The 15,295-nt window shown below is 36.8% G+C and overlaps 2 protein-coding genes across 4 annotated transcripts; one reads left to right on the top strand and one right to left on the bottom strand.

The window, feature by feature from the left end:
- The first annotated feature begins 1,933 nt into the window (after positions 1–1,933).
- Positions 1,934–5,056, top strand: LOC114753961 (serine hydroxymethyltransferase 3, chloroplastic-like). 2 transcript variants are annotated; one of them, XR_003741086.1, is made up of 12 exons: positions 1,934–2,147; positions 2,364–2,559; positions 2,665–2,839; positions 2,928–3,045; positions 3,133–3,245; positions 3,371–3,493; positions 3,668–3,772; positions 3,921–4,007; positions 4,108–4,215; positions 4,295–4,367; positions 4,478–4,817; positions 4,910–5,056. XR_003741086.1 is itself a non-coding variant. In XM_028942671.1 (11 exons), the coding sequence occupies exons 1-11, from the start codon at positions 1,934–1,936 to the stop codon at positions 4,750–4,752; spliced, it is 1,587 nt and encodes a 528-aa protein (XP_028798504.1). In that variant the 3' UTR covers positions 4,753–5,056. The 2 variants fall into 2 exon arrangements, 1 of the variants encoding a protein (XP_028798504.1); XM_028942671.1 differs by having other exon boundaries at positions 4,478–5,056.
- Positions 5,057–5,525: 469 nt separating this feature from the next.
- LOC114753964 (basic salivary proline-rich protein 2-like) lies at positions 5,526–11,161 on the bottom strand. Of its 2 annotated transcripts, none has more exons than XM_028942675.1 (6): positions 10,799–11,161; positions 10,282–10,559; positions 9,849–9,941; positions 9,658–9,729; positions 9,438–9,554; positions 5,526–6,877 (listed from the first exon to the last, which is right to left on the bottom strand). In XM_028942675.1, the coding sequence occupies exons 1-6, from the start codon at positions 11,112–11,114 to the stop codon at positions 5,744–5,746; spliced, it is 2,010 nt and encodes a 669-aa protein (XP_028798508.1). In that variant the 5' UTR covers positions 11,115–11,161; the 3' UTR covers positions 5,526–5,743. The 2 variants fall into 2 exon arrangements, with proteins under 2 accessions (XP_028798508.1, XP_028798509.1); XM_028942676.1 differs by having other exon boundaries at positions 9,849–9,938.
- Positions 11,162–15,295: the final 4,134 nt, after the last annotated feature.

Here is a 15,295-nt window from a genome sequence, read left to right as displayed (position 1 = left end):
CCGTTGTTAACTACTATACTGAAGTTGTTAATAGCGTCACAAAAGTTGTTAACTGTTATACTGAAATTGTAAAAATTTTCCAAAAAAATTATTTCCGGCTGCCGGAGCTTGTTGAATTTCTCAGAAAACTTGTTATTAATTGCTATACTGAAATTGTTAATAGTGTTACAAAGTTGTTAACCGCTATACTGAAATTGTGAAAATTTTCAAAAAAAAAATTTCTAGCTACCGGAGCTTGTTGAATTTCTCAAAAAACCTGTTGTTAATTACTATACTAAAATTGTTAACAACATTACAAAAGTTGTTAACTGTTATCCTGAAGTTGTGAAAATTTTCAAAAAAAAATTTCTGGCCGTCGGACCTTGTTGAATTTTACAGAAAACCTGTTGTTAATAATTATACTGAAGTTGTTAATAGCGTACAAAAGTTGTTAACTGTTTATACTGAAGTTGTAAAAAAATTTTAAAAAATTTTTCCGATTGCCGGAGCTTGTTGAATTTCTCAAAAACCTGTTGTTAACTGCTATACTGAAGTTGTTAATAGCGTCACAAAAGTTGTTAACCGTTATACTGAAGTTGTGAAAATTTTCAAAAAAAATTTTTTTGGCCGTAGGATCTTGTTGAATTTTTCAGAAAACCTGTTGTTAACTGCTGTGAACAAGTGTCGGCCAGTCGCCGGAGCTCCGGGGACCGGCTGGCCAGTGAGAGATTTGATATTTTAAAAACACTAAATAAATTGAAGGGCAATTTGGTCTTTTTATTTAACATGATAATCCCAATTTGGTCTCTTGAGACCAAAATGAGATTTGTTAAATTGATCAAAATGTTTTAGGTATTATGAAGTTAATATTGCATTTTTTCTTCAGAAGGTAATTGATGCGATCGTGAATGGTTCATATGTGATGACTTTTCTTAAAGGAGCCGAATCTGATTCAACTTTGTAATGGGCTTATCCATTCACGAAATAAACGTCCACAACTATCCGGGCCTCTGTTACAGAATGATTCTTTTTTTTTTTTTTTTAAATTTTATAATAGAAGAATTACTTATTGCGCTAGTCACTCAGTTTTTCGTCTTTGGTCTTTCTTCGTTCCCTTGCTCTGCTTTGCGCTTCCTTCTTTCCCGAAGCAGTTTTCTGGGTGCGTGCTAGCTGCTCAGAGCTCATTGGCTTTTCCCGAGGCAAGTTAGTTTCGCCTCAGCTTTTCTCATCTCCTTTTGTTTCTAAAGCTGTTGATGTTTTCTCCTCCCTTTGCTGCTCACTTCCCCGTGGTCTTTTTTGTTTTTTTGGAGTCCTGTCAACCCCCCTATGTTGGGTAAAGGAGTAACATTAAAAAAAAAAATCTTTAGTCTGTTGTTATTCATCCATGTTGTTGATGGTTATTATTTGATATCTAGTGATTTTAGATAATAGTTTGGCGAACGATGTGTGTGTTGAGCTTGGTGTTTGTGCCCTCATGTGATTTGTGTCGGGTAAAAGTGGGAGGGAGGAGTTTTGATGAATATTCGAGGATGCATGTAAGTTAAACTCCTTGTTTTATTGTTGGCTAGCGTTTCTGAAAATGGCATTGTTACTCTTGTTCTATGAATTCCGGACAAACTGTTTATTACTAGATTGATATTTGCTATTCTTTTCGGCTAGACTGTTGTTTCGATATGAAAATAAGGATGACATAACTCCTGTAGCGTTGCAGAATTTCATGCATGAAATCTGCATCCATATTTAGACGTGCCTAAACAACTTACTCTAAACATTTTCATTTGAAAATTGTTCTGAATAACTTGAGAGTAGGAAATATGTTTGCCTAAAATATCTTCCGCTAGAGAGAAAGATGTTGCAATTATAACGCGCTATGGTGTGCCATTTTCATCTCAACTCCGTTGTACAATGTATCGTGAACCAGGCAGGACCTTTCATCACAGAATCGTAGGCGAAGATGCAAGTCTGTGGTACCGTTGCGATGATGGGTTCGTGGCAACAATCTGCCTGGACCAAGGTGCTGAATTTTCCTGCTAATGGGTGTGACAGTTATGGGTTCATTCCTCAAGTAAAGCTCGATAATGTGAAGGCTTGTAAAGCATCTTATATTGAAGGAAGTTTGGCGGGTGGGAGACCATCTCCTCTCTCAGTCTCTATGCCTAAAATTGGAGGTAACTTCACCATTTAATGGGTAGAATTTAATGTGACTCATTTGTGTTTAATTATAAAGACCAAATAAATATCTAAGGCTTAGACACTTCAATGCCATAATGAGTTGTATATTCTTTCCTCTTGTTTGGCGTTCAAGGTGTTTGGTCTGCTGAACATTTGAGATCAATAAACTAATCATTAATATTTTGGTCTGTGGGATCACGTGGTATTTCCAGGTGATGGTAGCAGCTTCCTGGACTATGGCTTGAGTGAAGCTGATGCTGAGGTTCATGCTATTATTGGCAAGGAAAAAAACCGGCAGTATAAAAGCCTTGAGCTTATTGCCTCAGAAAATTTTACGTCAAGGGCAGTGATGGAAGCAGTTGGCTCATGCCTCACGAACAAGTACTCAGAAGGACTACCTGGCAAGAGGTGAATTTCTTTGTTTTTTCCTACTTAGTAAATGAATGTTTCACTAAGTGGCAAATCCTACTTTCACTCCTATAACTGCATTAATTGGTGTCTTTTTTATACAAGGTACTATGGTGGAAACGAGCACATTGATGAGCTCGAAATACTATGTCAAGAGAGGGCATTGGCTGCATTTCGCTTGGACGGGAATAAATGGGGCGTGAACGTTCAACCCTTATCTGGATCTCCTGCTAATTTTGCGGTTTACACAGCAATTCTTAAGCCACATGATCGAATAATGGTAAACAATTTTCACTCATGATTTTTGCTGTTTCAAAATAGGGTCTCTGTCATGAGGTTGTGCGGATACAGAATGATAAATTTTTCAGGGCTTGGACTTGCCCCATGGAGGACATTTATCTCATGGATTCATGACTCCTAAAAGGAGAGTATCAGGCACATCAATCTACTTTGAATCAATGCCTTATCGACTTGATGAATTGACAGGTGTTTACATTTTTGTTATTAAATTTATAGCAAATATATTTGATAATCTGCAGGTAGCTTATCAACTTACTTTTGAATTATAAACAGGCCTCATTGACTATGATATGCTTGAGAAAACTGCTAATCTCTTTCGACCAAAACTCATCATTGCTGGTGCTAGTGCTTATCCTCGAGACATTGACTATCCACGGATGAGAAAAGTAAGTCTTGTTTGTGCTCACTTTCTAGAATATTTTGTTTGTGATTGAATTTCTCTTTTTGCGATATGGGATTTTTCTTTTCTTAGCAAAAAGCTAATTACATTACATTTGATATGCATGGGAAGATTGCAGATGAAGTAGGGGCTTTTCTTATGATGGACATGGCTCATACTAGTGGACTTGTTGCTGCTGGTGTGGTTGCTGATCCCTTTGAATTCTGTGATATTGTGACAACTACAACCCACAAGGTTTGCCTCGGGATATTCCCAATGTCGTGCTTTAACTAATGGTTCAAAAGAGAAAGGGGCGGATTTTACTTGCATTTTTCTAACAACTAGCCCGCATTTTATATTTAACTATATACTCTTCTAAGTCGCGGCTCCGTGCTCATGACTTGATTCTATTAAAATGCTTTTATGCAGTCTCTAAGAGGTCCAAGAGGTGGTATGATATTCTTCAAAAAAGATTCTGTGCATGGTGTTGATCTAGAGGCTGCCATTAACAATGCCGTTTTTCCAGGCCTACAGGTTAGATAATGGCTCTGCTTGGGTCACTTTTTACTATTCTTGTTGGGAAGATATTGTCTCGTACCTTTTGTGGCTATGAGGTCAGATGTAAATGTCTCTACCTTCCTAGTTTGATATAATAATATAACCCAAAACTATCTTTATTCAGGGCGGTCCTCATAATCACACAATTGGAGGATTGGCAGTTTGTCTGAAGTATGCCCAGTCCCCAGAATTTAAGGTTTACCAAAACCAGGTATTTCACTTTTCATTTTTGGTGACTCTGGTCCTCCTTCCTGGGCATATGTTGACATGGCTACAAATTTGAAGTGCATTATATGACTTTGATCTTGCAGGTAGTCTCTAACTGTAGAGCTCTAGCCAATCGATTAATTGAACATGGCTACAAATTGGTTTCTGGTGGAAGTGATAATCACCTGGCTCTTGTTGATCTGAGACCATCTGTAAGCATGTAGTTCTTTTATATCAAATTTCCTTCCTTTTATTGAAAGTTCAACACGATTGTGATTTCGATGGTGTTAGGGTATTGATGGTGCTCGGGTGGAGAAAATTCTCGACATGGCCTCTATAACTCTCAACAAAAATTCAGTGCCTAGTGAGATTCATGCTACTTGCTTACCGTATTGTTTCTCTTGTTTATGTATTCCATCGCCTTAGATCAAATACTTATTACATGATTTTACTTACGCATGAGAGTCGTGGCAGGTGATAAAAGTGCCTTGGTTCCCGGAGGCATTCGCATTGGATCACCGGCAATGACAACAAGAGGACTGGGAAAGGAAGAGTTTGTTCTGATCGCAGACTTCATTCATGAGGGTGTACAGATTACACTTGAAGCCAAACATTTGGCTTCAGGAACAAAGCTTCAAGACTTTATGAGGTTTGTATCATCCTCTGAATTCCCTTTGAAAGACCACATTTCAAGTCTGCGTGAGAAAGTCGAAGCCCTTGCTACTCGATATCCAATTCCTGGAGTCTAAAATGGTGTATTGAGAACCAATAACTAGGAATCTGTCGGAGAAATTTTGGGGGATCTGCATGTTAGGTAATGCTAATAAAGTATTTTCTGCCATCAAGCAGGGCAAATTGTATCACTTGGTTCCAAAAATGAGTTTGTTTTTTTTTTTTTTATATCAGTCAAATTTTACGTTGACGGTGATATACAGAACGGTAGTTGGGAGCCGGAACGATGTTCGATGATCCTGATCCGGACAAACCTTTGTCCAATAATGACATGTACCTTGATGACTCTACCTTATTTCTTAAATTTATAATTTTTTAAAATTATTTCTATTAAATGCACAAGGAAAATTTTCAATTAAAAAGGATACTTTCAGTACAAATTTTGTAAAATATTTTTTTAAAAAAATAATACACATTGTAAATTTTTATTAATGAAGATTGTTTGAATTCACTTTGTGATTGGGATCATGATTTTTATCTTGCTGTTAAACGGGCCATTTGTCGGTGGTTTTTGCTCATCCAAACTTTTTTTACCAACAGATAAGACTTCATAAACTTTCCTATATAGTTTGACGTTTGAAATTTGGAGCGGGTGCTAACCTACAAATTTCTACAGCTTTACCCAATTTTTTTCATCTGTAAAAGTAACTAAACAGTACAACCTGAGTGCTCCGGCTAAAAATGCAACAGACCCAATAATTGAAGCATTTGGTAGTTCAGTTATTGTGGTAAAAGGGAAAAAGAAAAGAACAAAAGAGAAAACGCAATTCAGTTATAAGAGGGAGGAGGAGGGAGCAGAAGAAAAGGCGGTTCAAAATATCTAGTCTGGACAAAAGGCCCAACATCAGGTACAACGAAATATTAATTCCTAACAACCCATACAAGACACGGAGACCTTCGAAGCATCAACGCTTCCACCTAAACACTAAAACCTATATAGTTACTATTACAATAAAGAACAATAAAAGCCCATCAATTCGAAAAATTCACGATCAACACACTACTAAATCAACTTTGAGGTGACGCTTTAGCAACTCCACCTTGTTGGGCGGCCTGTGCCGGTGTACCATCAGCAGAATATACTGGAGGCTGAGGGTAACCGGCACCATAAGAACCACTATTGTATGATGGAGGTGCCTGACCATAACCAGGCTGACCACCAGGGGTAGAACCATATGGCGGGGGACCATAACCAGGCTGACCAGCAGGGGGAGCACCATAAGGTGCCGGGGCTCTTTGTGGACCAGATTCTGATTGAGCATAGCCAGAAGGGGGCTGAGCAGGAGGATACCCTGGTTGCAATGGGCCAGATTGACCATAGCCTCCTGCTGCGCTAGGCGATTGTGTAGACTGTCCATAAACAGGAGTGCCACTAGGCTTCTGAGGTGGAGGGGGCCCGTAACCAGCTCCATAACCCGACTGTGCTGGGGGTTGATTGCCATAAGGTGCTTGAGAGGTTGGAGGCATCCCATAACCTGGCTGTGCAGTTCCTTGAGCTGGATAGGTAGCTGGGTTTGGGCTCGGCTGCTGGTTAGAACCATAACCTTGCTGGGACATTGAAGTTGGGACAGCTGGAGGAGGCTGGGTTGAGTCCCCTTGAGATCCATAGCTGGGAGTGTGGCCCTCCTGTGTCGGGTTGCCGCCACTACCATAGTTGGAGGCTGAGCTATAACCTTGCTGCTGATCATATGTAGGTGGCTGCCCATACCCTGATTGTGGCGGTGCATTATACCCACCATAGCTGTCCTGAGGATAACCCTGGCCAGGATGGTTATAACCAGAGGAAGGTGGCTGACCATAATTATAAGCAGTCCCATCACCTGCAGGCGGAGCACCCCCAGCATTTTGCTGTTGCTGCTGACCATAGTAATCATAACCACTACCATGAGTTGACTGTTGAGGTGGTGCAGAGGACTGGTCCCAATTGGAGGAGTATCCACCAGATGACTGGGGGGGATATCCTGGATATGGTGGCTGAGGCATATTATACTGGGGCGATGGACCAGAGTATGCTCCAGGCTGCACATAGCCATAACCAGGTTGTTGCATAGGAGCACCAGGAGGAACCCAGCTAGTAGGTGGTCGGGCTTGGTAACCTTGTTGAGGATAACCGCCAGACATTGATGGATTTCTAAGACGATTCTGCAGAAGAAGAAATTGTAATAACAAATTAAAAAAAATACAAAGTGAACTTGTACAAGGTAACATGAAATTCTAAAATAGAATGAACAATGCATGCAAATAAACATGTAAACACCACAAAAATCAACATATAAGATACACAAGATAAAGGGCATTGCCTTAGATTGACTAATTCCATACAGCATTAAGAGGGGGTATAAAGGCCTACATACCGTACTGGTTCGTGATATAACTGAGTTACTCCAGCAGAAGCAGACCCTCTCCCTATTTCAAATGAATGGGTACAAAGGAAAGCACAAACCATAGAAGCAGCCAAACACAATCTATGCTGCCTCAAAAGGCATGCCACGGTGTAGTATCAAGTATCTCAAATAATAGTGTTTAATTTCAATTTATGCATTACTAATTATTCAGAGATACTAAACAAGCTCATTGTTTGAGCCACCAAATACAAAACCAATTTAGAGATATAGTTTGCACTACAGCATCTGTGAGGCAGAAGCAAACATGAATCCAGATTAAAAGGACCGTGCGTACAACTATAGAAATAGTCCTATCAACCTTCCCACCTTATCAACCTAATAGATCACGCTTTTTGTGTCAGCACTTATCATCAAATCAAATAAATAAAAATATAAATATTATCATTTGAACTAAATAGAAATTCCGAGACTCAAACTTCAGTGAACATTATAAGACGAACAATTTCCCGGGGGTGGGGGAGATATATAGAAACACCATGAGAGTAAAGACCAGAAGATGAGCAGCACATGCCATAGCAAGGCTCACACTTGAAAAACAAATATCACTTGGCATAAGAAATAAATGAGAAATAATACTCTCAAAATAACAGATCAATCTTACTTAAAGACCAAAGAGTAATTGTTGCCTGAAAAAATTGCAAGGTTGAAATAAGAGGGAAATAACATAATATGGAAATATTGAGCAACATATTTTATAATTGATGTATAAAAGCTTATTATCCCAGTGTTAACAGATAGATATTAAATTGTTATTTCAAGACATTGAGTAGTTTAATACCCAATTCCACGGTACTACAGAGACAAAAATGGGAAACTAATAGCCCTCGATAATCAATATCAAATTTGAGATTTAGAATCATACCGGGGGCATGCTGAGAGAACACCAACAAAAGGGGTTAAATGTTGGTGTCACTATTGATCCAATACACACTAATCCTACAATAGTCCCAATAACAAGATCAGTCATAGGATGCACAATTAATAAGCACATAAGGCTTTTCCTGTAATCCCAATGTTTATTCACTTGGACCAAAATATGATGGCATAATAAAAAGAGCCTTGATCTCCTCTACATCCTACACCATATATTATATGGACAAACCACCCCGAAACAGCAGGCATCCAAGATAAAAAACCAAACCGCAGTTAATAATCAAGCTTTGCAAGAGCTTGGCATCTTGCACGACAAAGCCGATAAATCCAATACTCAAAAATCCATATATAACAACCTGTTTGGTCCCATATAAGAATACGCTGACTGTCTACGTTGTTTTTGAAGAGGACTACATGTTACACGCACACAAGATATAAGGCATATAGTTAGCAAGTCAACTTGGAAGACCCTGCAAAGTTCACATCCATCGGGACAGAAACTATACCAATATACATTTGCCGCATGTTAATATCATTATCCTATCCAAACTAGATAAATCATAAACTTCAAAAGAAACCAGACCTTCTAACATAGATAAAGTACAGCAGAAGCTCATATCGTTACTCAGAATTCCACTTGATAAGCTAATGCAACTACAATGTGGAGATTATCAGTAAAACACCCTACATATATCAGTTTAAGAGTATTTTCTATTTATATGAAAGTATCCAATGAACAGTCCTGATATCAACAGGCACAGCTAGAAGGATGAAGCCAGAATATTGGGGGAAAAAAGAAAAGGAACCTGACGTCACTGTTCCTCTGCTTCTGATAAGAAGATAAGGGCAATAATAAAACACAAATATATCTCGAATTGACGGTCACAAGCCACAGGCCTCATCGTCTGGGCTATAAATTCTCAACTCCTAAATATCGAACAGAAAATAATACAAGGTCCAAATAACAGAGCCAATCACGCTCATAATTGCTAATTACTAAGGATTAAAAAAATGCAGACAAATGAAGAGCATTTGTGCAAATAATGTCAAAATAATCTTACACCTCAGCAAATTGAATATTAACATTAACATTACTAAGCCTCTGTAACTGATTTTTTTTTTTACAACACCACCAAAATAGAACAGATAACAGTAATCCAGTAGAAACATTGAAATAACCCTGCGTAATTAGGATCATATAAAACAGTTCAGCATAATGTCACAAGGGACCAGGCTCATCTTTGAAAAGGCATGCAACATAATAAGGGTAAACAAACAACCAAACACAACCATCAAACAGCATGAATGTAAAAGGTTAAATGCACAATGCAACAGAAAACATATGGTTCTGAACTAATAGACTTGGCACATGGCAAACATGCTAACCAAGGCCAAATCAAACTCAAAGATCAATGTGAAAATACCTCACTGATGACATGATTAACCAACTGTTTTGCAGACTCAATTTGTTCACTGGTTCCATCAATTTGTAATGTTCTTTCTGTTGATGTGTCGCCGGGGGGAAGATGCAATGGTATCACCTGAAAAAAAGGATTCAACACATTATAAAATAAAAATGAGCACAGAAATTCCACGACTTTGGGACCCAAAGTGAAGCGACATATGACATGAGTAAAAACAAACCTGAATTCTTGCTCCAGTCTGAGCTTGCATATTCTTTATTGTCTCTCCTCCCTTTCCGATCACAAGTCCAACCTGAAAGTAAGGACCATAGCAACCCAAACAAATAATAAAAAATACAAACAGAACGTAGCACAATTTCTAAGACTGTGTGCATGAGTGTGAATATAAATGCATATATAACCTCAACATACTTTATTATTTGGAATTTTCATCACAAATTGATCAGACCCAGCTTGTCCAGTCAGTCGCCTAGCAACAATACCAGAACCTCCAGCTTCAGCCTGCTATATACATGAAGTGGGTGAGTTGTTACAAACTGCCTACTGTTCTCATGCATATTATACATAGTTTATTAGAAAAATACTGGGTATTATACTGCGAAATAACCTACAAAAGATCCTAGCCTCAAATAATTTATCAGTGGTGATTCTAACTGGGGAGAAAGGAACCTTTAGACCGAGGCTTTGTTGGTTTACGAATAATATTTTTTAAGAGATATTAGGGCAAGACCGTGATATATCAAGACATCAAACATGCCAAGTCAACCAATTTTCCCAAATCAAACCTAGATTCAACATTCCGGTCAGCGATTGACTGAATCCATAGAGAAGTACTTTGTAATACCTCAGCAAGAACTTCGTTAATCAACTTCTCAGCAGTAGCAATTTGATCAGGAGTGCCCATAAGTTCCACCATCCTTGTTGGAGAATTTGGGTCTGCATCCATATCACGGGTAACTTGGATCTTCGCTCCAGACTGCGTTTGCAGATACTTGATTGTCTCCCCACCTTTACCAATAATAACGCCGACCCTTCCATTTGGAATGTCTATTTTTTTGCTAGTACCCTGATAGGCATAAGAAATGGGAGCAGCTGAAGGAACTGAGTATTGGGGCTTCGCATCTGTTTTCAGAGAGATCAATTAAAACTGTGCATTAATACAGAGGAAGATGCGCTTCCAGGTCAGAGGACAAGAAATGCCACTGGATAAATACCAGTAATACCGGCAGTGAATTGACATAATAAAGGCAATCAAGAAACACGACTTCGGAACAATTTAAGAAACAACAGAACCCTAGGCTTCAAAACCAAATATCGGACGGTACTGAGGAAGTCACGCTGCTTAGCAGTTAAACCCTTACCGTTGGAATCAAATCCTGAAGCACCGTTCTCGACCTTGGAACGCTTGGCATCCAACCCAGTTGCTCCACTGCTGTTTAAGAGGCGAGCAGCAACCTCCTGAGCTCGTTGCTTGGCAAGCTCAATACCAGTTGCCGCCGGGGGCGGGACGCTGTTATAGGAAGCAGGCGGAGCGTGAGGACCATCGGGAGATGTAGACGCGATGGGCGCGGAGAAGCCAGTAGGCCTGTGGGTTGATTGAGAGAGCGATGGCTCTTCATATTTGCGCTTGTGAGTCGTAGTATCTGTGCCCGATGAATACTGAGGTTCGTCGGCCATTAGGTTTCTTGGAAGATCGAATGGAAGAAACCCTAGACAATCAGATTAGGATCGAGATTGGCATTATTGTCGTTTTATATATAGTGGTAGTTGGAGAGATGCTACTGGAGCTTCGCTTGGGAAAATATCGTCTGCGCCTTTCTTATTGAGAACGATCTCTTTATTTACCCATCACAGTTTCGCTGAAATTTAAAAAAAAAAAAAAAACGAAATAATGGATTTTTTTTTGCCAACAGATATAATCAACCATTAATACATGGAAGACAGCATATTTAAAAGAGCGCAAAATAATAACAAGTAACAACAACAACAACAGTGTGATTAGGTTTAGGATCGTGAGACTGAATTGGGCTGAAAAATTAGTGTTATTAAATATATATAATACTCAAAAGTATGGTAGTTGGTGATATGAGACTGTACTCCTCCGGTCCTAAATATAAAACTTATTTTGTAATGTAAAAGAATAGTTTATAGTCCATTAACATTCAATGGCGCAAAATGCTGCCCCAAGTAGTGAGAAGTTACTAAAAATGACGCGCTGTCTTGTGAGAAGAGTAAATGCACAGAATGCGTGATTATTTATCATTTTTGTATATTACTATCTCCGTTTCTAATTATAAAATTTAATTGATTAATTTGAGAAAATTAAATAAATAAATTAAGTTAGTTATTTATAATAAATAGATACTGTCTTTCATAAAATATCCTTGCTAATTAACTATATTGACTAGAACTACCATTATTAGAAGGACAATTTTGAAAAAAAAAATTGCATAAATATGATAGACAAAGTGGATTTGGATCTTATATTTAGGATCAAAATAAAAATCAAATAAAATCTTATATTAAGAATCGGAGGTAGTAGAAAACTACATGGATTGGCTGTTACAGATGCTTGAGTTGTGAGTACAAGTATCCCGGAAACTAGAACAAGGATTATGTCAAATGTTTCTGCCTATTTTCATCGTCTGGCAGCATATGAATGAGGGTTATTTGTCTTCTTTTTCAAGGGAATCCCTCTTACTCATGTTTTTATATTGGCTGTCAAGGTTAGAATGGTATTTGGGATTATAGTATTTCACACTAACATCAATAACTCAACATTGGTTAGAAGATCCTAGGATAATACTGCTACATGATTGATGATTGGTATGTTGATGCCTGTGGTTGGCAGGCTAAGATATTTACTTGATTTCTCACCAATTCCGTAACTTTAAACCTAATCCTTCTGTGTATATGGATTATAAAGCTTCTCATAATTGAACAAATCATAAGAATTTCTTAAAGCCATCCGCTGAGATGCTGTGTATTTGCCGTTTTAGATGTAATGCATGCTAAATTATCGCGCATACAGTAGTTAACATTTTTTTTTTTACCCACGCTTTTATGAGCATTTTAAGAGTTTTGATTGTTTTTAGAACTTCATGAAATCAGTTATACACAAAAACATAAAATTTTACAAGACATTTGTTCTATGATTACTACTAAAACATGTTTATTTTGAAAACGTTGGCATTAACTCTGTGTTTAGTATAAGAAAAATAGAAGGAGGGGAAAATAATGGAAAATTTTAATGAGTTTGATTTAAAAAATTAGAGAAGTATAGTTATTAAATTATTAATATAGAGAATATGTAACATAAAAAGGTAATAGAAATTAGTTAAAAAATTTTAACCTCGTTTTTAAAATTTTTAAGATCAAACTTATTAAAATTTTTCTCCATTCTCCTCCCATTCACTTCACTCATAACCTAAACATTAACCATGGGATATTTGGCCTCTTGGTAAATATTAAGCCCTTCAAGAATGGCCAAGAGTTCGGCTGCGGGGTTTGGACAATGTACAATTCATTCAGTCATTTGGTACATCTCAGATAAGACCACCACATGCTGCAACACTTTTCGGTTCACAGAGCCATTCTAGAAATTTATCATAGCTAACGAAATCATATAATATTAGACAATTACTACTTTTAATTCTTAATATAAAATTTAGTTACTTAATCCGAATAGATTTAAAAAGTTTGTTGAGTTAATTATTTATAATAATTAGGTATTGTTGTCATTTGATTGAATCTTTAATTTAATATGTACAACTACTACAAAGATTATTTAAAAATAAATAAATATGAAAAACAAAATTAATTGAAATATTATATTTATAAGCAAATTAAAAATCAAACAAGCTTTTATATTAAAAAACTGGATAAAATATTATATTAAAAAATAATAAAGAAACAAAAGGTTAAAAGACGACTTTAACTCTTAACAAGTAAAATATTTTTTATGAAAAATAAACGCATTAATTTTATATGTTGAGATAAATGATAACATTGCATACGTGTATTCTTATTCATACCACAAGCTCAATATTGTGCCTGTTTGGGTCAGCGTTTGCTGCCCTAAACATGGTTTAAATTCATAAATAAACCTGATTGGAGATAGTGTGATGTTTGGCATGACTTATAATGTATTGAGTTTATTAGATTTTAGTTCTTTTCTTCCCACCTTAGAGCTCCCCCATGACTGCTCTCTGTCACCCAACGTCCTCCATTGCCTCCTCACCAAAACCACTGCCTGTGGTCGTCTCCGTCGCTTCTCCTAAAAGTAATCAATTCCCAATTGTTCCCCTATAATTACCACTACCACAATAAAATTTGAAGTATCTCACAGACTTTAAGAGCCACAGCCAGACACATAGAGAGGGAGGGAGAGAGGGACTTACGCTTAGATGGCAACGCTATAGAAATTCAAGCTCCTAGTGATGCAATGCGCGTCGTCCAAAGCCCCACACCAAGCCCTGTGACTAGCCCGCTAGTTCAGTTTCAGAGTTGGAAAACCACCTTGCGAATGCTTCTCTGCCGAAGCACCAGTAGCCGATCACCTCATCGACGAGAGACAACCTTTCAACTGAAGCATGTGCTGGATTCATCGGAGGAGTCGAAGGAGGAGGAGAGAGGGAAAGATTCAATGTGGAGGAACTCATTGAAAGAATTATTTAGGTCCTCACTTTAGGCCCTATTTGGCAGAGCAGTGAAAATCTTCTACAAGCATGTTTCACATAAACCGAGACAAAACTTCTCTAATATATTTACTTCATATTCCGTAAATCACTATTGAAAAGCAGCTTATAAGCTACTTATAAGTTGTTCCAAACAGGCTCTCAATTGGATCAAGGAAAAGTCATTCTTTAATGTATATCCTATTCTTTTTATGAAGAAAAATAGTGGTAGTGAAAAGTTAAAGTGAGGAAGGTAAGTTAAAAAGAGAGAAGAGTGGGACATATTGGATTTGACGTGGAAGAATGAATGTAATAACTAAATCTCTAAAATTTTCACATTCAATTCACTCATTAAATTTTACTTCTTCATTATGTTATGTCAATTCATTTTTTTTCTATGTTTTACTTTATATTTAAAATATTTTTTTATGATTTTTCTAAAGTTTTAAAATTTAATTCACTCATTAAATTTGACTTCTTCATATTAAATTATTTTAATTGTATTGTATTACTACCTCCGATCCTAATTATAAGAGTTAGTTGACTAATTTGAGGAGATTAAGAAAATAAATTGAGTTAGTTATTTGTCCTCAATAGGTGTTGTCTTTCCTAAAATATCCTTACTAATCAAGTGTATTGACTAAAACTATAATTATTAGAAGGACTATCTTAAAAAAAATTGAGTAAATATGAGAGACAAAGTGGACTGGGATTTTATATTTGGGATCAAAATAAAAATCAAATAAGATCTTATATTAAGGATCGGAAGTAGTATGTAAAATTATTTTTTTAATAACATATCATTGTTTATTGAAACTCATACTTATTTTGGTTATTTTACAACTAAATTTATTTTTATTCAAATATAATACAAACAATATTTTACCAATCTCACTTTTACAAACTAACTTTTCTAAATTGTAATCTAAACACAATTCAACTTATTCAATTTAATTTTTTTTCAATTTTACTTTTTCAAAAGTTAAATTAATAATAAGCTCTTTTTTTAATCGCTAATTCAAACAGACTTATTAACACTGTGCGAATTACACGATTTAAATCATTCTCTATGCAACAGTAACTTATGAGATGTTATTCGAAGTTGAAGGGTTATAAGCAATGGCAAAACAACACGTGTGAATGAGGATTCTCCCACTCATTTCTCCTCTGCATTTCTCTCTT

Source organism: Neltuma alba, unplaced genomic scaffold (genome assembly GCF_004799145.2).
Source record: "Neltuma alba isolate B1F8T4 unplaced genomic scaffold, ASM479914v2 tig00008334_pilon, whole genome shotgun sequence".
Lineage (NCBI taxonomy): Eukaryota > Viridiplantae > Streptophyta > Magnoliopsida > Fabales > Fabaceae > Neltuma > Neltuma alba.
This window is presented reverse-complemented; position numbering and strand designations above follow the sequence as displayed.

What these genes read in the sequence shown, in the direction of transcription:
- LOC114753961 (XM_028942671.1), top strand. Translation starts at nt 1,934, where the DNA reads ATGCAAGTCTGTGGTACCGTTGCGATGATGGGTTCGTGGCAACAATCT. An exon ending in TGACAACTACAACCCACAAG is followed by an intron (nt 3,494 to 3,667) that starts GTTTGCCTCGGG and finishes GCTTTTATGCAG; the next exon opens with TCTCTAAGAGGTCCAAGAGG. An exon ending in TTAAGGTTTACCAAAACCAG is followed by an intron (nt 4,008 to 4,107) that starts GTATTTCACTTT and finishes TTGATCTTGCAG; the next exon opens with GTAGTCTCTAACTGTAGAGC.
- LOC114753964 (XM_028942675.1), bottom strand. Translation starts at nt 11,114, where the DNA reads ATGGCCGACGAACCTCAGTATTCATCGGGCACAGATACTACGACTCAC. An exon ending in TTAACGAAGTTCTTGCTGAG is followed by an intron (nt 9,942 to 10,281) that starts GTATTACAAAGT and finishes TCATGTATATAG; the next exon opens with CAGGCTGAAGCTGGAGGTTC. An exon ending in TGAAAATTCCAAATAATAAA is followed by an intron (nt 9,730 to 9,848) that starts GTATGTTGAGGT and finishes CCTTACTTTCAG; the next exon opens with GTTGGACTTGTGATCGGAAA.